The sequence below is a fragment of the Malurus melanocephalus genome, unplaced genomic scaffold, assembly GCF_030028575.1.
Source record: "Malurus melanocephalus ecotype Western Australia unplaced genomic scaffold, MMel_1.1 scaffold_87, whole genome shotgun sequence".
NCBI lineage: Eukaryota > Metazoa > Chordata > Aves > Passeriformes > Maluridae > Malurus > Malurus melanocephalus.
Window position 1 is genome coordinate 339,977 of NW_026623319.1, and position 24,271 is coordinate 364,247.

General features: G+C 40.2%; 1 protein-coding gene and 1 long non-coding RNA gene across 2 annotated transcripts; both read right to left on the bottom strand.

The window, feature by feature from the left end:
• Positions 1-4,161: 4,161 nt before the first annotated feature.
• RFT1 (RFT1 homolog) lies at positions 4,162-16,770 on the bottom strand. Its single transcript, XM_057367984.1, has 13 exons — positions 16,595-16,770; positions 16,409-16,494; positions 15,778-15,894; positions 14,009-14,198; positions 13,330-13,431; positions 12,452-12,586; positions 11,490-11,568; positions 11,182-11,232; positions 10,418-10,548; positions 9,495-9,639; positions 9,070-9,175; positions 8,304-8,553; positions 4,162-7,435 (listed from the first exon to the last, which is right to left on the bottom strand). The coding sequence occupies exons 1-13, from the start codon at positions 16,655-16,657 to the stop codon at positions 7,271-7,273; spliced, it is 1,620 nt and encodes a 539-aa protein (XP_057223967.1). The 5' UTR covers positions 16,658-16,770; the 3' UTR covers positions 4,162-7,270.
• A 2,097-nt stretch (positions 16,771-18,867) lies between these two features.
• LOC130574644 (uncharacterized) lies at positions 18,868-23,307 on the bottom strand. The gene is made up of 3 exons (XR_008965453.1): positions 23,247-23,307; positions 22,055-22,162; positions 18,868-19,096 (listed from the first exon to the last, which is right to left on the bottom strand). It is a non-coding gene; the product is annotated as an uncharacterized LOC130574644 (long non-coding RNA).
• Between the last annotated feature and the right edge of the window lie 964 nt (positions 23,308-24,271).

A 24,271-nucleotide genomic window follows, 5' to 3' on the forward strand; every position in this document is an offset into this window, starting at 1 on the left:
CTTATTTAACTTTTTTCCTTTATTTTTTTTTGTAGTCAAGGGATGTCTTCAGCTAATATTCCATGGCTGTGGCACTCTGTAAATTCATATGCCCTCACTGTTGCTTGACATTTCTAATAACAGAAAAATATTTTGTTATCACTGAAGAAAAATTAGAGTATTACTACTGGTATTATTTTTTAATTTAATACTTTACTGCTCCCTCAGCACACACAGCATTTCTTGGAAAACAGTGATTTCCCAGAATGTTTCACTACTTTTTCAATGGCTTAATTTTTCCCTCCTCTAGCAGAAGGGACAGTCCCTTTCCTTAAATTCTGTTTTTTCATTTACCCAAATTACTGTACATCATACACACTTCACTTAATTCAAAGCAAGTGGATCTGTAAATAAACAATATTTACCAGTTGCCCTTGCTCATTCAAGATTGAGTMCATATTTAATACATTAAATTTTCTACTATCTTAATAGTGAATATTAAGTCATGCACATCTAGTTGCTATCCACACATTATCAGTGCAAAACTCTTGTAATTTTCCATTTCTGTTCCCTAATTAATTAAAACCTAGAATCCACTGTGCTCAYTGTGGGGCTCCTATCTATCCACTYAGAGCTCCTCCAGGTAGCACTGTGGTGTGGGGAAAGCACAGTCTGCAGCACAGCTTCACTGCCCTGCACTCCCTGTGTCCCATGAGCCTCCAGAGATCASTGCTCCCACTCACTGCTCTGGCACTGTCCCTTTTTCCATCTCTCTGCCTCCACCCGTAATTTCTCCCATTTTTTTTGCCTCAGGGCTGCCCATATGGATTAGCAGATGAAAAATGGTCTAAGGTTTGGTGCTTGGTGACAGAATGGAAATACCTTTTCCATGGATTTTGGTATATCCACACCAAAGTGATCTGGATTGTACCAACAGCTGCCCCTTCTGTCCCATGGGCTGAATTCTGCACCAAATCCAACCACACCTTGCTCTTCCTSCAATGCTCTKTCCAAAGACCAGGAGACTCCTTGAGGAAGCTGAATGATCCAATCCACAATCCTGTCTCTAACTACAGCCCTGAAGCTGCTTAAGCTTTTTTCCACTGCCAAGTAACTGCACAGCTGGAGGTTTTATTGTCTAGGCTTTTCTCTGTCCTTCATCACATGCACTTCATCCCAGATGCTGAACAGGCTTTTTGCAGCACAYACTACTCTGCACTACTTTTCTTCTGTTCTTCCACTTCGATTCTGTTCCTGTTCCTTCTATAATTCAACCTCTGCTTTCAAGTCCACCTTTTCTTACCCTACAGAGACTAATTTTCCTTTTCCTAACTGTAATAGATTAAGTCAAATTGGTTGCASCTCACCTCAAAGCCCATACTGCAGCAACCTTATCGTTGCCATAGATGTACTGCTCCCCTGACAGATTGCAAATGCCTTTTCAGCCTTCCTCAATGCATCTTCAGCCACGAAATCTCCCTGCTCCCACACCAAAATATCTTTCAGATGACCTACATCACTACATTTTCCTCTGGATGGGGAGAAATCCTTTCCTTTTCTCCTCACCTGGAGAGCAGTCAGCCCAGTGGAACACTGAGAATATTGAATGCCCTTTTACCAAAGTGGAACACGGTGTGTTTGTTTTCAGYTTCTGATTTTATTCAGCTTTTCAGCTCTTACAGCCCTCCTCCAGCCTGGCTGTGCTGAGCAGGACTTGAGTGAAACCCCAACTTCTCTGATTCTCATCCTGTGCTTCTGCAGAGCTCCCAGATAAACGTGTGTGAAGCTATTCTGTAATAGAGTAATCTGAGGGAGAAAAAAATAAACTAAAACTGATCAGTACAATTCTGAAAGAACCACAGAAAAATCCCAGTTTTCACTGGTTAATATACAGTCAACCTCAAATATGAGGACTATTCCGGACAGTGAAATAGAGTATTATCACACCCTATTGCCTGTATTTTCAATGCATAAATAAATCCTACTTGACCAGCAAAGAAGAATGACAAGGAGTCCATAGCAAAGTGCACTCTGCTTCATGGGCATATTCTGCTTCTTCCAAGCTTGTTCTCCTGGCTGCCTAGAGAAGCACTGGAGCACTGACACACTTTAAAGTTTTATCTGAGTGACTGAAATGCATTCAGAGATGGAAGTAACTCACAGACGGAAGGTCTGTCCACAGAGGGGAACTGTTCCTTGCACATGCACTGTACTCAGCCATGCTTCCCTTTCTTCATCCCATAACATCTCCTCACCCATGCTGAGAGGCAGCTAAAAATCATCACACAAATAAGAGAAGGCCTATGAGTGCATTTTATGGTACTTGTTTTATAAAATTACTCCCAAAACTCCCTTCCATTAGGAAAACATTAGCACTGCCAAGTCAAGCATCCAGAACCAAAAAGAAGCCACAAATAAAATTTTCTGTGCAACCTTAATTTGCTCCCTCCTGCAGCCTTTGCTGCCAGAGCTGGCAAAYAGGCCACAATACAACCTTCAGCAAGCTGACCAACATCTTTCTCAATTCAGCCCAGGTGACTTACTGCATTTTTGCAATAGGACTGGCTAGGCTGACCCTTTATGGTATGTATCTACATACAAGAGTTGGTTTTCAATGGTTTGCCAACATATGAAAGTAATAGGAATGAAAAACAGAAAAGGAGTTGAAGATATTCCCAAGTGATGACAAGGCACTTTCTTACAGTGCCTCACTGTGGTCCAGTTGTTCTCTGCGACACAATCCCTTCAGAACAGCATCAGTGTCCTGTTTCATACTCCTCTCTCCCAAGGCATCCACAAGGATGAACATGTCTGAATATCTTTGCACTCAAGAATGTTAAGGCTAAACCTTGCAGTCTTCTCCCAAGCTCTGTTGCATTCTTCCCTTCTTGGAGCAAAAGTGTATCACGAACAAAACACAATTCTTGTTTTCCAGTAGATTAAAACTACTCATAAATCTGATGTGTGTTTAAGGACTGTTAACTATTTCTTTTTCTTCACACAGCTTTAATTATTTCAGTCTTATTAAATGGGCCATGGATATAAAACATCTGTCCTCTTAGTTATGTTCCTTTCCACTTTCTCAGTTCAGTGGCATGACACAGAATTTTGGAGATAAATTATGCCAAACACATTATCTGTGAATCACAAAACCTTGCCAACAAACCAACACACAGAGCTCTGTCAGAGGCTCTTACCACAACGAAGCAGGAAGTCTGACATAAGGAAACTCACAGTTTTACCTTTCCCCACAATTACCAGAGAATCCTACCTTGGCTGCACACACTATCAGATTCCATGAACAGAGCTCACTACAGGGATGTGCAGTGACAGACACCCCACTGACAAAAGTTCACTCCTCTTTCTAGATCCCAGCAAGGTGGTGCCTGGAGCACCACTCAGATCCAGAAACTMGAGAGAACCACATCTTTCCATGGCAGCAATCCAAAATCAACCAGAGATAAGCACTTCCTATCAGTTTTCTTTAGATCCCCAGCTGYTCACGCTTTTGAGCAGGCCCTGCTCTCAGTTTCCAGGGTGCAGCTGTAYATCACATGTGCAGAGCTTCTAACTTCATTTTCAGCTTATATTGGAAATGAGCTCCATTTCCTCACACTCTCAGAATGCAGATGAGTTATGCATTTTGTGCTCAACAACACCATTACAGCTGAGCAGATCTACTGAAACACTGATATGGTTCAAAAAGCCACAGATCCTCTCTCTTTGGCATTATCTTGAAAATCAGATAATTAAACCACAGGAAAAAAGCCCAAGTATGATGTTCAAACAGCAAGAAATAGGAAGCCCACAAAAAGAATTTCAAAGTTTAGATAGAAAGACTATGCAGAAACCAGGGAATTAGGACTGACCTCAAAGCACTCACACTCACACAATCCTTCACAAGAACTAAGAAGTCAATAACCCTCATGGGTGCTAAACTGTGATCAGCATGCAAGCCTATATCTATTACCTTTTGTGCCTATTAAAGCAAATTTATCATTTAGGCAAAGCTTTAATTCCCAATTTCTTTGCTACTTCTTTACAAATAAAGTATTTTCAATACTAGGGAAAAACAAACAGTTGAACAATTGGTTAATTGGTTCATTCTCAAAAGTAGTATTGCCAGTCATAATCAAATTTAGCTAAAAAATTTCATTAAMTATCAGATTTATTCCTGGCCAGTGAATCAGTTTTTATCACAACAATGCATTGTAAAAGCAAAGGCATTTGGCCATTCCAATCCATACAAACACACAATTTGATAGAAACAAAGAGAAGGAAAGTGACTATAACGATGCCACTTCTCACAAAACTACTGCAGCAATTTTATCTCTGTGTGTGTTAGGAAATGGTGTGTATGTTTAGGCTGATAACTGAATCTATACATAAAATATCCTAGAAAATACAACCAAATTCAAGCATCAGCTGTACTAATGATACAAACAAAACTTCAATATCCAAGAAGACAAAAATAAAATGTAAAGGAAATAAACTTTATTTAGTGTTACCTTGAAACTCATTCATCCAACAAATGAGAAAAACACACCACAAAGCAYGAATTCATAATTTTTTCCTCCAAAGAAAATGGTTTCATTCACCTTTGGCTTAAATTAAAATATTTCAGAACACTGCGAAACAGCTTAAYGAAATTTCAGACAGTTGTACCTTGGGCTTACTAACGGGACTAGAACAAAAGGGAAACATGGTCAAGTTCAATCTCAACTTGGTCCCTGAGTTTCAGAGTTCACTGCTTTAGCAGTAAAGCAATTAACAGCTTTTACATTAAGGATCCCACTGATAAATAAGAAACCAGCAGACAGTTTCGTAAGTCTCTACTTCCTGTCCATCCTTGCAATTTCCTGCCACATAAAACATATTAAAAATAAAACATCCCATATCACAAAAACCAGTGAACCATTACTGAACTGCTTACCCATAATGTTTAAATGAGCAATGTGTTAATTTGCRAATGCACAATCATTAAGTCACCTTAAACGCCTTCCTGATTCCTATAAAATTTCATTCAAGACACAAGAGAGATTTATCAGCCATTCCAATATGATATAAAAAAATTAGTGCAAAATCATAACTTGTCTTTAAATGCATTCTCYGCATTTATGTTAGAAAACATTTATGAGACCACACAGGTCTCTATATGAACAGGGAGATCTCACATCACCCTACTCACAACATTAAAAGTAGCAGAATAATACCAGTGTACAGCTGGGGCTGCAAGACAACACAAGGCAGAATTAGTTCAAGCTCATTTTCTGTAAGAAGTTCTTCCATCTCCAAAGCACTTCAGRTGCAGGGCTGTACAAAATTTCTCATTCCAAGGAGTTATAAAAATTCATTGTATGGATTGAGATATTGCCACAGTAAGATCCCAAAGACATGGAGAAAAAGACGGACCCTATAATACAGTCCATAGGTTCAATTGTCTTGATTTTTTTGTACTATGAACAGAGAAAGAAAAACAACCTGTAAGAATTGACAATTTATGATAAAGAAGTTTCAACCCTTTAAAATATATGAAGGTATACTTCATAACAAACTCCACACCCAACAGRGAACAGAAAAAAGMTGCAAAACCACTCAGAAGAGAAAAATTTAGGGCAAAGAACTACTGAACCCAATTAAGAAGACAGAATAACGCAAAGYTGCGGTTTTTTAAGAGATTTCAAAACAGCATAAGAATCAGCAAGTCTCTATCTACTCCCAGCCAGGCATTGGAAACAACTGCCTTTGGCTGAGCGAGGCTGTTCCTTTCCCTTCACTGTTACATTTTAGCTTCTCTGTGGCAATTTTTCAATCACCAAATTCCCATATAAAGTATCTTTGGCAATGTTTTTTAAGTGGGAATTACCCGAGTTCAGAAAATATTTCTAGCTACCAAGCTGAAGGCCCCGACTCTAGAAAGCATTTCACCCTGGGCACTGTGGTCACCACAATGAACTTCTCAATGCCAMTGCAGTGATTTTCTTTCAAGCAGTCTGAGGATCTGCACAGTTGATACATAATTAAACTAAAAGCTTTCAACTGCACTTGTCTARGCACAATTTTTCATCCCTTGATATWTTTTGGTCCAAACATTGTAAAGGGAACAGTGATCATTATAAACCTGCCACTTGCACATTCTGAAATTGCCCAATTCAAATCTTAGACCASCAATACAATATACCATTAGTACAACCAAACCAGCAGGACAACACTGAATTTTAGAATTTCTGAATGTCAAAATTTTCAATAATTAAAAAACAAAAAATATAGAGATTAAGATTGAACAAGCAAAGGAACAAGATAYGAGGAAAACACTGCAACAAAAGGAAGTATTTACTACCCAAAAAAGAAATCTTCAGTATACATAAGTCCTTGTAAAAAATCTTATTAAATATATTTAACATTCAATTRCAAAGACAGAACAAAATAATTTTTATTGAGACCAGTTTGTTTATGCTGGCATTCAAAATCTCAGACAAACCCAAAAAACAATGGAATGAAAGTAAGAAATTGTATGAGTAACCTTCTAAACCGCACCATCAGTGATTGTACACAACACCTTCTGCAGAAAATACTCGAAACCTCTTCCAGCTAAGGCTTCAGAGTATTTCTGACAAGTGAATCAATGYCCTTAGACATGAAAGATCTGCTGAATGAAATAATCTCACAGAGCCAGSATGGACACACACTGTGTATTCCATTAATTTACTTGTAAACGTCAGGATTTTCTGTTCCCTGCTTTGCACTTCAAACAGTGACAGCTCAATTCCTCTGCACCACACTGTTCTGCTCCACAACACTCACACTGCTGCTGGTCCTTGCTCTAGTGCTCTCCTCAGCTTTTGGGTATTTTTATGGTGTTTACTGTTGGGTTTGGGCTCCTTTTTTCTGACCATTTTCTCTGCAATTAAGCAACCCCCACACCAAATAAGGGCCTTCTAAACCATGTCAGGCCTTCCCACACTGCCCMGTGGCAGGAACAGGAGCTCTCCACATGCAGTCTGTCAACCAGGTTATGCCAGAAGGTGCMTAAGATCTTCATTCATTACCCAAGTGACTGTTTGAAGAAAAGCTTAGAAAAGAATTGTGCATGAAGTGAAAATCATTCATCTCGTTTGCTGTACTGACCAGTCCAGAAGAAAAATAATATTCATCTGGCAATTGTCTACATTGCCCCTCCAATATCAATGCTTCCAAACACACCTGGAACCTTTTTTCCATACAGATATTATGGAAAGAACACAGCCCTTTACTGCAAGCACATAGAAAAACTGTTCTGGACAGGAGCAAGTCATGTTCCTTTCTTCAAATAGCGGAAGAGGAACTGGCTCCTGACAAAGTGGATGAGCTTGGTCTCTGTGCAGAACATTGTAAYGAGGGTTGCTGCAAAGCACAGGGCRCCTGTGCTGATGTGGATCAGCCTGGCCATCCAGCCCTTGTCACAGCAGAACAACACCTACAACAAAGAAAACAAGTGATTGCAGGAAAACCAGGCAGCACAAAACACATTCACTGTCTCAACAAGAAGTAAGATCCAGCATTTCCATCCAACATGCCACGGCCAAGCCAAGCACAGTTCTGCCACATGCACTAACCCTACAACAAATCAACTTTAGGGGTCACAACCTTTGCTTGCTTAAGATAATTCWGTCAGCAAAAAATAACCATTCAGTAGCTACCTGGTAAATGAGGAAGCTGCTGTAATCTGGCATGCAGAAATATGTTGACTAAGATGACACAAAACTTTGCTGGTGCTATCATGCAAGTCTGCTACTGCACAGCAACATTCAGGCCATTTCCTAACAAAACTCGAAAGCTCCCATTCCAAAATGTAAAACTCTCCTTTCTCAGGCACAACAGATTTTCAAGCTGCCAAATTTTTGTATGCTGAAAATATACCATCTCCTTAATAATCAGCCTGCACAATTACCATCTTGTACTGAATGTATGTGTTAAACGTGCTCTTAGCAATTTTCGTTTCTGGTCTAGTTTTGGTTGTTTATAATTTATTTTAATTACAGCATTTTTTTATATCAGTTTATTGGTGCCACTGCAAAATTTCCATTATTAATAATTAAGCGCATGGATTATCTACACACAGCAGAAATGTGTTAAAATTTTACTTGTCATATCCACCTTGTACAGGTGGCAGAGAACTTGGATACAAAGATACACTCTCTTAATATTATACCCTGCCTTTCTGTAATGGCAGTCTCCCAGCCTACCCTCAAAAGCCTTTTTTCCTAATGGCATTCCTCTTTTTATAGACACAAAATCGACCTGACAGCAGCATTCCCAGTGAAAGCAGAGAGGAAGATGCTCACCTCTGAGAAAGCGGTGATCACTGCACTCATGATGTAAACCAGCAGCAGAACTGGTGAGGGGAGCAGGCCTGTGAGAGGTCTGTGGGCACTTTCTTTGAAGTAATCATGGATGTACTGGATGCTGTGAGCTATTCGGATGCCCATGTTGAAGCAGTTGGCAAGGATAAAGCCCACACTGCCATACCAGTGGGTCAAGAAATAAGAGATGCACAGAAAGATGGAAGACAAGGCAAGCATAACAAAATTGTACCTAGGAAAAAAAAAACAACCATACAATTGAACAATGCATGCAGTCACAGCATTCATTTACTAATGGTCTTTTTCATTTTCTAAAATGAGGAGTAGAATTTCTCTTGTCATCTTCTAGTGAAGATAAATTTGAGAAACGAGATGTTAAAAAAAACATTTGAAGGAATAGAAAATACATCAAGTAAATTAAACCAAAAACTACATAATGTAAAGGAAATTCTATTTCAATAATCAGTTGTATACTCACTGCAGAAAATAAAATTTAATAATAATAATTAACAATGTAAAAGCTTGCGCATTTTTTGCTCTTTTATATTAGGAATATATTAAAGAAAATGAATGTTAACAACAAAATTATGCTTTATTTAGTTTTTGCTCTAAAMAGTGACTTGGTAAATGAATTCACATTTTGAAGAGATCACAAAAGCAGCACTTACTCAGTCAAGTAAGATCCTATCTCTTTATAAGGTCAGTACAAATAAATTTACAGGAATATTCTGGAGACATTGTCTCCTACCTGTCCACTTCTTCTTTGCACATTAAGGCAAATGTAAAACATTCTGTTACTCCATTGACAGCAAGAAACAGGACATACAATGAGTAACACCGGAGGAGATCTGGACCTAAAAAACACATTAGAAAGACAAATAGATAATAATTTCTTTTACCAAACCATTGTTTTTACAGTCACTAAGAGACAGARATTGTAGTGTTAATACTAATAATAGAAACTTAAGATAACTTGAACAAATTACCTGTCTAGATAAATATCTTGACAAGAACATAAACAAACAAGGCAAAGAATTCTGATGAGCTGTCACAGATTTCAGTAGCAGATTCACAAGAAAAAACAAGACKGCTGATTTATGAAAAAAATCAAATAGCTGAAGGGTTGTTTTTTTTTAAGAATGGTGTATTTTTGCCAGGCCTATAAATCTTTACCTGTTCCAGAACTGAGCATTGAGCCTCCATAAATATCCAGAGCCAGCTGAGAATAGGCATAGCCAAAAACAGTGATGGTGAGGCCAATCAGGAGCACAAGTTTCAGCAGCAATTCCAATACATTTGCAGCCATAGCAACGTCATCCTGAAAAAAAACATAATAAATCCCATTAACAGAATCAATGTAATAATAGTCATGCAGAAATACTACTTCACAGAAACGAATAAATCAGTTTGGAGTGTAAAAAGGTGTGAAATGTATGCTTTTTTTACTGAATTATCYGTACATGTGCTCCAAACTTGGCAATATTTTTTACATATTTATTATTCCACCATTTTTCCAGTTATACCCACCAGGTAGATTTTATATAAAATATATACACACATACACATCTCTTAGCCCACCAAGGACCTGAAGCACAGGATTTAACTATGTGCTGATGTGCAATTAGCAGGATTGCTTTAGGCTGACCTTCATSAGTGATCAAGAATATTACTCTGTGGAACAAAACTCTTACTCATTAGTACTCATACAACTCAAACACACAAGAAAAACCAATTCTTTCCTTCCCAAAGCTGCACTCGTCAGAAACATTATCGAACAGCTACTGATATGCTTAAGTAAATAAAGTACTTCCAGACAGCATTTGTTTAATAGATTTCATTATTTAAATAATAACTTGCTGTATCTGGAAATACACAGTAGAGCAGGCTTTACATCACGCTGTTTGGAGCAGCTGATGTTAACTTCATTGATGCAAGGCCACTGCCTCACTYATTGTTTTTGCTCTCCACTTTTCATTTCTAACAGCCTCAATTTTTCAAATTTAAACACACATTTCTGTCTGTAACACTTCTGTGATGCAATTTATCTGTAACAAAAATCAAGCATTTGACATGTAATTAATCCAAAATGAACATACCTGCTTCTGATCCTTCACAGTCTTCCCTCTTTCCAACACTTTAGCAAAAAAGACATAAAAACTCTCCTCAATAGGCAGAAAGATAAACCTGGCCACCAGTGAACCAAGGTTATTCACAATATCATATACACCTTAAAACAAAAKAAGTAATCTGTGAGTTTTAGACCCATTTTAATACCACATCTTTAATAACAACATGAATTCCAATTTAACATCTCCACCAAAAAAGAAGAGAAAACAAGTGGGATTTAGGGCAACACTGAAGCAGTGTTCTCTAAAAATTCTGACAGTCAAGCAACARCTTAAAATTTCAAGATTTGCTGATGGCAAAGGTAGGACAAAAGCACCAACTACACAGATATGAATCTAGAACAGCACCAAACTAYACTTAAAATTTTTACTGTAGAGGAATTTAGAGGATCCTGATAAAGTTCACGGAATGAGAACAGGAATATAAGGATTTATTGATACAGAAAAAGAGAAAGGTATATATCTAGTGAAAGACGTCCCTGCCCATGGTGTGGCAGAACTAGATAATCTTGAAGGTTGCATCCAACTCAGGCTACTCTATAATTCTATTATATTAAAATGATTATTAYTACTATCTATATCAATCATTCTCTGAAATGAATCTCAAGTCACAAAGGCTTTGAAATATTCTCAGATTTTCAAGTTATCTTTAAACACTTYCAGTCATTTTCAGAACCACGTGAAGAGCAGTGACTAAGAAAACTGTCAACATTYCACAATGCCATCACACTTACCCTGATCTCCAAAATTTAACACATTCAAAAAAGTCATCACATATCGTTCACCTGTAAGTTCAAAATAAAGAACTTRAGAACAAATCCCAAAATCTTTCCCAACACTTCTTCAGGCACCGCCAACAGCAGGTATTTAAGGAACAAAGCCAAATGGGACAGCACCTGGTTCTCAGTACCCTCAAAAACTCCATTCATATTGGCAATCACATGCTTCATCTTCCCCCACCCAAGCTTCCTGAAGCTTTAAGTCAATTTTGTAAATAGTCTTCATGAGCCCTCTTCGCTCACACTGCTATGTCAAGCCTCACCCTCTGTCAAAATCTGTTTCAAGAAGGATTGTTTGAAGAAACTCCAAGTCAAGCGTGCTTCCTTCCAGTTAACAAAGGTCTGCAAAGAAAGTACTGAAATGTGATAARCATGACTGGAACTACAGAGTAGAAATAGAAAAGAGCAAGGCAGTGCAATACCATAGGGTAGTTCTAACARCTGTAGTGATGAGGAAACCCACAATGCCAAAGTTACTAAAAACTAATCTGAAATATTGCTGAATTCAAGCACCATCATCACTGATCTGGCAAAAACATATTCCCTTGTTGTAAAGAGCTGTTGTTGCAGATAAAGTACCCACAGATGCATTCCACAGAAAATACTAATCAAGGTTAGAGTTAAGAAAAAAACACCCACGGTGTTTAACATGCCAATATAACTTTCACCCTCACTGGCAATACAAATTATTTACTGCTCTTGAAACTGTCCTTGTAAAATTTGCAACCAAGAACCACCTCTATCTTTTCAATCTGTAAATCTTATCTAAAATGTTGTCTTCCTCAATGARCCTTTTCATTTCTTTCTTTGCCTCATTTTTGTCTGAGAGCTATTTGAGTGTAGAATGCTGTATAACATCATGGCTATTTTGTGCAGAGGTCCAAGTACCAACATCCATTGTTATATGGTTCTGGCTTCTTTTCTGCCTCAGATCCAATGATACCTGGTCAGTGCAGGTGGTCTATCTCCAGTTAATGTCTATTAATATTTTGTACAAACCAAGTCAGTAACCACAAAGAGTTCAAGTTCCATTATGTTTTGCTGGCAAGAATTTTACTAACACATAYTTCAAACACAAATCCTATATAATTTTTTATTAACTTGTCATGTATCTTCTATAGGACAAAAATTTYCCCAAAACCACTAACTTCACTGTCTCAAAATAACATTCAAAGTGCCCTCATGTGAAACTTTAGAAAATGAAGGAATAAATTGAGCAACCTACCTCATCTTCCACAAAATTAGGTAATAAAGCTTTCACTCTAGTAACTGGAAATGACTTCTTTGTGGCTTCAGGAGATCCCAAAAACATCACAAAATAAATYACATAGCACATTACCAGAACACTGACATACAAAAGCTGGAAGGATCAGGAAAGAGAGAAGAAAAACAGTGTTACAAAACTTAGAAATGTGGAATTACATACTAGTTGCAAATACAGTGAGAAGAAAATGTAAGTAGTCTTTATGCCTAYCAAATATTAAAGTAGATAAGGGTTTTAATGTCTCTCAAGAATGCTGTTGATGATCTTTTTATCTTTTTTTAACCTGTAGGTTAWCATTGTCCTTTGCCAATTTTCATGTTTTATTCAGCATTTTTCAAACRTTAAAGGTCCAATTATAAAGCAATTACTCAATCAAAAATCAAGTTGATGGAGTAGCTGCTGCCTACATCTCTYACTTCATAGAACATTTCCAATTTCCAGCAGCTAAAAGTGATCTACAACAGCCAGTGCAAAAACTGAAAGAAAAACTTCGTCCCTCCTTCATTGTCATCGAGAAAAAGTTTTAACCTGAGTTCATTGCACTTGATTAACACCTTCTGATAAGGTGATACAGGTTGGTGGCATAGGCTGATAAAGTTCTGTGTGATTAGAATAACACAACCTTATTTGCAAGATGTGCCTTTACAGACACCTCTGTACTTCTCTTTAACTCTCAGTGTCAAAGCACCAAGTCAATTATGAGTATCAAGAAAATACTAAATACAAATTCTAAATCTTAAACCKCCCAGGAGCTTTTTCTCAGCTCCCMAAAGTTTTTTGGCAWGCTAMATGTCAAAGGCAAATCAAAATCCAGCTGAGAGAGAACAAAGGAAACTTACCTGAGCCAAGGAAAAAATGTAAAGGCCCCACTGAGGATAAAGGATTACTAAAGTAACYGTCAAAATGCATTTTGACACTACTGAAAGGCTTTCAGCAATTACCTTTAAGAAACAGAAAACAGAGAAGGGTTATTTTCTGCCAACCTAACCACATACACAAGCTWAAAATACATTAGTTTAATGCACAGAATTTATGTCGGAATGTAAGATTTTCAAAGTCAGTGTGACTTTATTGAAGTTTCTTTCTGCTGAGCTGGCCAGCTTAGATTGTCATTTCTCTGTAAGTTTTCTATTATTGCATTCCACRATTCCTCCACTGCATTTTCCCAGTCCTTGTATGGGACATAACAGAGAAAATTTTGCTTGAGACTATCATGTTCTCAATAAYACATTTCAAAATTTTATGTGGCACTGTAGTAGCAGTGTGCCTCTCCCTCCAATTAAAACCTATGTTTTAGTATTTAATGGTCTTGAAGGTAGCAATGTCTGAATAAACCAACTTGCTTGCTCTAATGGGTACAAATTCCTGGTTATGTTACAAACCAGGCCATACAATACTAAACAGTACATGCAGGGGCTTTTTATATGCTTGAATATACAAATATCTAAGTCAGTAATCTGTTCTTTTCAAAAGAGAGGTAATTCCCCCACATGCACACACCCCATGAAGTTTACTAACCTTAAGTCTCACAAACAAATGAACTTGTGCTAAAACCCAGAATGGCTCTCCCAGGAGTTCAGTAATGGCAGAAAGACCAAATGCCACTACACCAGTCTGATAATGAGGAACCACAGAAGGGTCKGGTACTTCAAGCAAGTATAGCCAGACTAAGCCCAAGACAACAGACCAAAAGACACCAAGAGGGACTCTAAAAAGTTAACATAAAAACTAATTAAGGGCAATGAAAAAAAAAAAAAAAAAAAAAAAAAAAAAAAAAAAAAAACAAAGAAAAGGAAGTTACATCATCACACGTGGCCATAAGGATTACACAAAATAAGGCCCTGAAGAATTAAATCCTATTGTTACTATGTCAAGAATGCATTTATTTTTCTTTGTAATGAACACCCTTAAAGCTCTCTTCGCACAATACAGAAAACATTTTCTGACTTGTCCATTTTCTGCTCCAGAGCCATAAGGTCAAATATCTGCATTTTTATGTCTTAAGACCAAACAGTTCTGATCCCATGTCAGCCTGCATATTCYCTTCTGCTGACACTGCTTCAGGAACACAGATCTTCTGGCACAATGCATAAAATTTTACATCATTGGAACAAGATGTCTTTGACCCTCAYACTATCAGACCCCTAAGATATTTGACATTAAGTTCCTAAGACATTTCAGATGCTTCACTGAAGTTAACCTTCATTTGAAGTTATGCTTCCCTACAAGGAAAATCATAAAACAAAAAAAACCACACAGTCAATGTCATCTCTATCATTTAACAGTCACTTGAAATACTATCACACAGCAGAAAGCTGMCTATAATTCAGCTAAGAGAACAGAACTAATATCTTTTAAATATTAGTACTAGAACTATCTGTGACAGCAACAATCGCTCTRCTTCATACCTGGATGCAGATGACCACACATAACCCCCCATTCCTGGACCAGATTCAATTAATAGCTGGGTAGTTCCAGGGAAAGTCAGGTGACCCAATGGAAGAAYACTATTTTATCATGCAGTGGTAGTTTTCCCCTGTATCAGGCAGTTAAATTTACTTCCCAACCCAGCCCAATTGAGGCTGCACACCAGCTAGAGCTGACAGACCAAGAGAGCAGAGAGAACCAGGAACCAGAAGGGAAAAACAAATCATAAAATCCACTTTACTGCAATGTGTGATTGCACTCTCTGGCTGCAGCGTCATGTGGACTTTAAGCTGTTCTACTATAAACAGCACCACAGCTGAAAGAAGCAACCCTGCTTCCTCCCTGTTGTCTAATTCCAACTCTCCCTTTCCCTTTTCACATCTCTCCTATCCAAACGTTTATGTAGCCATGCCATTAATCTGCACCAGGGCTCACAACTAAAACCTTAGTCTGACAAGGAAAGAGAAGATATCTAAAGCACATTCACGAATGCACATCAGGTAATAAAAGAGCAAAACTGAGCAGGAAGAGGAAGCAAAACCAAAGGACTATGTATTTGTACAACAGGATTTCCTTCAATAGCTATACCATAAATGAAACTCAAGCAACAGAAGAAATGGTCCCAGGTGACCCCTTTGGAAATGCATTTCCTCATGTGCTTCAACAAGAAATCAAGTCCATAAATGCTAAAGCACCAGACTTGACCAGCTTCCTGCATCAGTCCTGAAACTCARCTGAGGCTTCTAATGCTCTGTGCTCTGTGAAATAATTACATCAACAAATAAACACTTACTCTCATTCTGTGAGCTCCCAGACAAGAATAAGAATTCTATGGAAGTAAATTCTTAAAGATATCTTACGTCAGCCACAACAGATTAATTGTTTTGGTCCAGTTTCTCTTTGTACTTCCACTCAAACAAGCTCTGCGAAACGCCTCCCTGGCGAGGAAGACAACTGTTGAGTACAGCAGAGTCAGCCTAAAGGAGACAGAAAGGAAAAAAAAAAGGATAGAAAACAATTTCTTTACACACTACTCAAATCGTTCACGCAGTAGCATCACAGTTTTTACACAGAACTGCCTAACAGACAAATCTTACAGGTGTGCAAACATGGTGATACGACCTAAAYTATCACCATCTCCTAAAAAAGGGCAGAAAGTAATTAAACGATGATTTAAACGGCAAGAACACAAGCTACAAAACAAAAGTCCAGATACAGAGTATATCCTATAGGGAAAACACGCTGTATATAGTTTTTCCTCTGCAAGCTGACGGTTTAAACACAAAAACCAGGCCACTGTTATCAGGCCAAAAACAGGCCGGGGAAGGCATAAAATGACCAACCATTGTGAAACACCCAACAGCAGATTGCACAGCATTAACGAGAGCATCACCAGTGGCGCGGAGCCGAGACCAGCACGGAGCACAAGCAGAGTGTCACAGCCCCACCAGCCCCGGGACGGGGCCCGCTGAGCCTCCTCCTTCCCCTCACCTGACATTGACCACGCCGATGAGCTCCCGGGAGAGGTAGCGCAGGGTGAAGGCGTTCAGCGCGAAGGTGATCACTCGGAACAGCACCTGTGAAAGAAGCCGCACGGGAAGCACCTGCGGGGCCCCGCCGAGCAGCAGCTGCAGGAGGCAGAGGAGGATGAGGAAGGAGGGAGGGGCAGCCCCGCACCTGCAGCAGGGCGCTGGACGAGGCCAGCCGGGCGGTCTGCCCCAGCACGTCCTGCGCCGCCATCGCCCGCTCCCGCCGCCAGGAAGTGGCGCGGCCGCCGTCGCGCCGGATCCCGTCAGCGGGGCGGTACCGCCCGGCCCGGCGCCGAGAGAGCACGGCGGTACCGCCCGGACCGGCCCGGCCCTGAGGGAGAACGGCGGTACCGCCCGGCCCGGCCCCGAGAGAGCGCGGCGGTACCGCCCGGCCCGAACTGGCCCGGCCCCGAGAGAGCGCGGCGGTACCGCCCGGCCCGGCCCCGAGAGAGCACGGCGGTACTGCCCCGCCCAGCGCTGAGGGGGCGCGGCGACACCGTCCGGCCCGAACTGGCTCGGCGCTGAGGGGGCACGGCGGTACCGCCCCGTGCTGAGGGGGCACGGGGGGACAGAGCGGGACACTGAGGGGACACGGCAGGGCGGGTGCCGCCTGCGACAAAGGTGAACGTCCTAGGGGCTCCAGCCCCCCCTGGACTGAGGCGCGGCACCACAGCCTCGGGTTCATTCGAAGCCACCCGGAACGACAGCCTGGCTTACGGGAGGAGGTGCCGCGGGCAGGTACCCCTGCTGTGCAATCTGATAGGGGTAACATTCAACAAGAGCTGTTCTCCAGAGATGAATGGAAAACCTTYCSAGTTCCTCCAATCCCTTTCTAAACTGAGGGCAAATCCATGAGCCTTCCTTGACCGAAGAGAGACACAGCCGGAACAGAGAGGAAACACGCTCGCTGCAGGAAGGAGAAAGGATCTTCTTACTGTGGGGGGGGAAAAAAAAAAAAAAAAAAAAAAAAAAAAAAAAAAAAAAAAAAAAAAAAAAAAACCCACAAAAAAGAAACCCAAAAAAACCAAACAAAACCAAACGCAACCACAGAAACAACCAACCCTCCCCCCAAACAAACAAACAAAAATCCATAAAACCCACCCCAAAAAGCCTCACACAAACCCCATCCCAAAAAGCCAACATCATCAAAAACCAAGATGCAATTTAATTGAAACAGATTGACTTTGATAGTACACTGCACTGAAGCCTTCCAAACAGACAAGACTTTAGACTCTGTGAGGACAGTTCCAGACTATTTGAGATCACTGTTTAAGCAGTGATATATAAAAAGATTGTATCTTTCCATGTTACGGAACGTTCCCTTCAGAAGCACGGCACTTCTAGCTCAGAGGTCACATTTTTCTTAGTAATGCTCGAGTTGAATTAAGATTTTTCCTCTCTAACAGCAGCAGCAGCTACAAAGAGCGTGGGGGAGGGAAGTGTCTGAGTCCTACTTGATCACAACTTCTTAGTGACAGACTACAAACAGCAGCAGTTTAAATAGGGGTCTTCAGAGAATCCAGGGAATGAACCAAAATTCAACCTTCATGCAAAGCAGCCACCTCTCCATCAATTGTCTTCTGCATTAAACCTCCTCCTCTGAGCCATTTCACCCACYACTTTATTCCTTCCTTATTCAGAATAAAGTTTTCCAGGTTTCTTTTTTTCCCCATTTGGTAATTTTTCTTAGAAACATTATTTAAGTCATCTGGAGGTGATGTGTAGATGTAGATGTATGTGACAAAGGAGTGTGTCTTGTGATTTAAAAAAACACAAACAAACTCCAAAAAAACCCCACCCCACTAATAAAAAGGGATTATTATCCCAYTGTAAAGATAAAAGTTGAGGAGAGAGAAGAAATTAATCTGTATTGGGTAACTGCAGAGACAGAATTTGAGTCATAGAAGAGTATTGTAGCTAGAGGGGAGGAAACAATGCTTAAAGCAGAGGGGGATGGCAACTTTCCTGTTATCAAATGGAAAAAGCAACTAAAATATTGTCCTACCTCAGAGTCCAGAGTTTTCTCTTGTGACAGTAAAGTGACAGCAGAAATAAAAAGACTTCTAGTATGTCATGGCTTGTACTGATCTCAATAAGGGTGGATTAACCACCCTTAGTGGTTTATGATTGAAACCTAACATGAACTACCAAGTAAACTACATAGGGAAACAATTACGGAGTTGAGGAGCATAAAGCATGCACCATGCGACTGTGTAGATTGGAAAGGACCTTTGAGGTCAGAGAGCCCAACTGGTAACCCAGCAYTGTGAARTCCACCACTGAACCATATCCCTAAGCACCACATCTACTTGGTTTTGAAATCTCTCTAGAGATGGTGACACCACCACTTCCCTTCACAGCCTGTTCTAGTGCTGTTTTRTTGAAGAATTTTTCCTAATTCSAATYYAAACCTCCCTTARCACAACTTGAGGCTGTTTGATCTCATCTTATTGCTTGTTACTTGAGAGAAAAGACCAACWYCCACCTGGYTACAACCTCCTTTCAGGTGGTTGGGTRATAAGGTCTCCCTYGAGCCTCCTCTTATGCACCTTCAATCGTTATCCACAGGTGCTCCTCCTAAGACTGATGCTCCAGACCCTTCCACCAGCTGCAYTGCCCTTCTCTGGACATGCTCCAGCATCTGCGAATACTCCAGTAAGAAGAACTCATATTATGCTCTCTCTATACATAAAYATGTCATTTTTAACATTTTAACATTTAAACATTTCCATGATAAAACTGGGCAACTTCAAGGACTAAAACTTGARAATTCACTGTGCTATCTGCCTCAGATATCTGCCATGGGCAACAGTAAGTGACAATGAGCGATGTTTTATCGGACAGTGTGGCTTGTCACCTCATAAAGCTAAACAGAAACAGCTGCAAAGCCTGAGGGGGTGGAAAARGAAGAGAAATAACTGTAACTCCGATGGTTTTTATGGGAACCAGCTTTGGCAGGCGGAGCCTTTGGGCATTGCCGCGGTTCGGCCGCGCGGTGGCGGCACCGGCCCCGCCACGCTCTGGACGGGACGGGACTTTTCTCACTCCAGCGGCGCCTTCCACACTCAGCTGTGGGTTCCGTCGGAACAACAATAGGAACAGCGATGGAAATGTGGCACAGCACAAGTCCAGCTCACAGGAGCAGTATTTCAGAGAGCAGCCTACAATGGAAGGAGCCTTAAAGCTCATCTCGTTACAACCCCCTGCCAAGGGCACCTTCCACTATCTCAGGCTGCTCCAAGCGCTGTCCAATCTGGYCTTCAACACTTCCAGGATGGAGGCAGCCACCGCTTCTCTGGACAACCTGTGCCAGGACCTCACTATCCTCACAGACCTTTTTCCTAATATCCCATCTAAATGTATTCACCGTGAAGCCATTGCCCCTTGTCCTGTCACTCCACGCTCTTGTGAAATGTCCCTCCCTGTCTTTCCTGAAAGGTCCCTTCAGGTACTGGACAGTAAAGGTCACAGTTTGTTCCCCCAAACCCTTCTCTTTTCCAGGATGAACAACCCAAATCCTCAGCCTTTCCTCACAGCAGAGGTGCTCCATCCTTCAAATCATCTTTGTTGCTTCCTCAGGACAGTTTCCAGCAGGTCCATGTCCTTCCTGTGCTGTGTCCCCAGCAAYGGATGTGGTGTTCCAGGTGGGGTCTCACCAGAGCAGAGCAGAGGGGCAGAATCCCCTCCCTCTCCTGCTGCCCATGGTGCTATGGATGAAGCTCAGGACACAATCAGTTTTCTGGGCTGCCAGCACACATTGCTGGCTCATGCCCATGCTCTCATCCACCAGCATCCCCAAGTCCTTCTCGAAACATGAACTGATCTATCAGCTTTAGTCACAACTATGTGTGAACAGGCTTAACAACTGAGTTGACAGAAAAGGCTTGTTTTTAGTAATATAATTAGAAAATAAGTTAAAGGAGGACCAAGTTACTGAACTGGCACACAATGTCACAAAAGCTTCATGAGATCATGTAGTCAAAACAATTGCTCTCTGATYCCCACAGCAGGCAATGCTCTCTAAGAACATTCCTGCATCTTCTCAGCACAACACGCACCACTTTTGGCTGCCCTGAGGTATCAGTTTGTGATGGGATACTCTAAAATMGTTCACCTTTCTTAACAGCAAAGGAGGAAAGATTAACTAACTTCTACAGAGGTCTTTACATACAGAGTTAGGCTATATCGGGGGAACTGAGCTAGGCAGGATTTTCCTCCAGCACAGACCACACACTCCTTGATTTGGACAGACCCCTGTTTTTATTGGAGGTGTGTGATACCTCACTATCAGAGAGAACCCTTCAATCTACACCAAAGTTTAGTTAGTCAAAAAAGACCAAACAATGTATACACAGGCCTTAGAATGATTTGGGACTGTTCCTTCAGAACCTGAAAAATGAAAAATTTTTGTGTTTTGGTAGCTTGGTATCTGTGTTCCACTTGGAGAACTTGGGGTGTTTAATTACCCCATTAGTAAGGGATTTCAACATGAAAGGTGGACTTTGACTTCAAATCACAACTTTTATATAGACTGATAGAAGCCCAGAAAACTTAAAAACTGTTAAAAACAATAGTATCATCCCACTCAGAGAASAAATCCTCTTCAATGAAAATATTTCCCAAAGTAATAAAGTGAGACTGAGAAGCAGGAACCTATCGAATCAGCAGTGAACTAAAATCAGCAGAACTAAAATCAAATSCAAGGTAAATGATCATTATCAATTTTCTATTTTATTAATCCAAATAAATGCTGCAGTTTAGTGTTAGTAATGTATTTTAATTTCTTCATTTTATTTGTGAGCTTCCATTCCCTTAAAGGTCCCTTGAGGAATTAAGCTAGAAAATCAACTTTGCTATGAAATCATAAGCAGTTCTACCTCCTGGAATAGTGCATGATGTAACACAAAATAACAGACTGGGCTGTGAGCTAAGGACTGTAGATTTCTGCAGCTGCTGAAAAACTTTTGGAGACAGGACTGACTTTAGAAACAAGTAAAACAAATACTCAAAACCCCTGGTGCTGGCTGAGCAACCTTCCCCCTTGCTGTCACCCAGTCCAGCTGCTTCAGTGCACAGAGCCCCAGATCCCCCACAGCCCCGGGAGCAGCCAAGGGGTGCTGCTCTGTGCCCCAGGGCAGGGAGGGAGGCACTGAGGGCAAAATGGCCTGCACTAAAGGATGGATACACACTCCTCCTCCTCCCATCTCAATTCTGTGCCATGGATCCCAGTAAAGCAGAGGAGTGGTACAGAACTGGAGCTGTAGGTACTGCTCTGCAGAGCTCACTCATCCCAATCCCCCCACCAGGCTTTTTAAGGAGTAATGGTGCTGAACACAGCTGCCTCTGCCACAAGTCCACACTTTGCCTTTTCATTAACAAGGACAAAATAATTTGTTCCTGGGATGGCAAAAGGCTGTTTTTCCTATTCTGCTCAGAAGTCTTGCACTGGAGGAGGCCAAATTATGTTGTCTGGTTTTAATTTTGTSYCTTTTTCAGAAAGAAAGCATAGAAGAGATCAGTCTCTTTGTTCCTGATCATATAAAGCTTGTTCCTTTGCAGCAATACCTAGGAGGTTGGGGTCAAAGCAAGAAGTCACAAGGAGACTTACCAGATAGACACTAAATCTCATTTAGCTTCCTTCTCTCCTCTGAGCACCCCTCTTGGATCAGAGACATATCTGGGCCTGGGGATGTAACATTTCCAATTTAGTGCAGAACTGCAGGAAGAAAAGAGAATCACAGGCCATTCACTAGCAAAGGACACATTAGGAGTTACTGCTGTGCCAGTTTTTCTTGCCTTCAACCAAAGTGTCCCCCAGAGTGCTTTTTAGATTAGTTACCCAGGCCTTGTGGACTAAGTTAATCTCTCTGTGCATGTTAAATAGTTAAACAAAAATTTGCATTCTTTTTTCCTGGCTGCATTATTAGTTCAGCAAGGATGTAATTTATGTCCTTGCTTTGGGATAAAAGAATAAAGGGACTGTTTGAAGAAAGCAGAGAAGTGGGTTTTTCTGTGATATGCAACATTTGAAAAACAATRTTTCAGCTTTAAAGCCTAGCTTTTGACTTTGTAGTGTTCATTTTGCCTCACACAATTTCACAGTGCCTTTAATGCACTGTTTATATGAAAGCTGATCAACTGGTTTTGCTGCCTTATYGATTTCACTCTTAAATTCAACCTTTATTTATTGAAATATTTAACGTATAGAGGACTAAGTCTTAGATATGAAATAATGTAACAAACCAATGTTCAACTCAAGGGAAAGGCAAAAGTATGTAGCAAATGTACAAATCATAGTAAAATATCAAGGATGGGATAGTGCTTAGTTTTTTTTAAACTGTGCTAAACAATTGACYTGCATACTTCATATTAGACAGATTTTAAAAAATTGTATGTATTGATTAAAGAGCAAAACCGAGTGTTCTGCATGATGTTGTCTGCTTTCAATAAGCTTTCTTTTTCTAATCTTTTTGATTTAGAAATCTGTGACATTCAACAGACATTTTAAAATTCTACAAAAAAAAACACCTTCTGGTTATTTAATCTGGGGAAGCAATAAATTACAATATTTTCTCACAGGAACTGGCAAGCTCCTTGCTTAGAATTCATCTAAAATGAATTCTAAAAYATGTACATAATTGATTCTGCACCATCCTTACTGATCTTTATGTTCTTAATACTGAGGTTTTTTTGGTGTACACTTATATATGCTCAACTGAAGATGCTTTCTGTCTTGGCTTCCTCAARGCTAGAAATTCCAGCCATTTTCACYAGAATCTGACCAACAGTCTCTGTCWTACCTGTCTCAGGAAGTTTTGTATCAGCTTCTCACTTTGAGCATTGGTAGACAATTTATCCAATTGTTCTGTGCTTTGGAAGCCTATCAATATATAAAATAAGAAAAATATAATGTAACAGTTCTCAATCTTTTTGGAACATTTATCCTGTCAGCAACAACTAGAGATAAGAAATTCTCTTGTAGGTTGTTTCTTTTACCTTTCAAAATCTCACTGCCTCCATTTATTGCTCATGTCAGGTACGCACAGCTATCGCTGTGATCAGAATTGCTTCTGGAGGGTAGGACATCCCAAATCCTACCCTGCTAAAGGTGATGAGTGGGCACCGAGGCAAAAATGTACATTTTTCCTCCTTCCTATGCATTCTGTAAGAACACCTCAATAACAATCACTGCTGTAGGTTTGGTGCTAATGCACTGCTAGTGAACAGCCASAATGGTTTTTTGGTTATAACAGCCAGAGAAAAGTTACAGAAACACATTTTGGAGCTGAGAGTACTTGCACTTGAAAACTCTTTACTAACTACTGCTTGGCATCTTCGCACTGCAAAATCATTCCATGAGCTCCAAGCTACATCCCTCGAGAAAAAAGATGTACTTAAAAGAGAGAGATGTGCAAAAAGTCTGCAAAAGAGACTTCTGCTTGCTGTACAAACACATATATTGACCAAACTATTTGCTTTAATAGTCGTATAGAAAAAAGGCTCTATTCATTAAAACACTTCACAGCTGCCAAGCATTCAAGCAGAATGATCCTCTTATATTTTAAAATTCAACAAGAAGTGTTATTAAACTTGCTTTGACCTCAACATGATTTGTTTGTGCATGACATAACCTTAAGACTTCAAATCAACAGTGACAGTAACTCAATGAACACAGTAAAATATACACTGTAGAAGAACTCAACTGGCAAGAGCTTCTAAAATCCATATAAGAGGCATTTGGACTCTGAAAAATGCACTGAATGTAAGATATTCCTGCAAAATAATCCAGTTTCTCATTCCTTTTCTTCTTTGAGTCWCCTGGAAT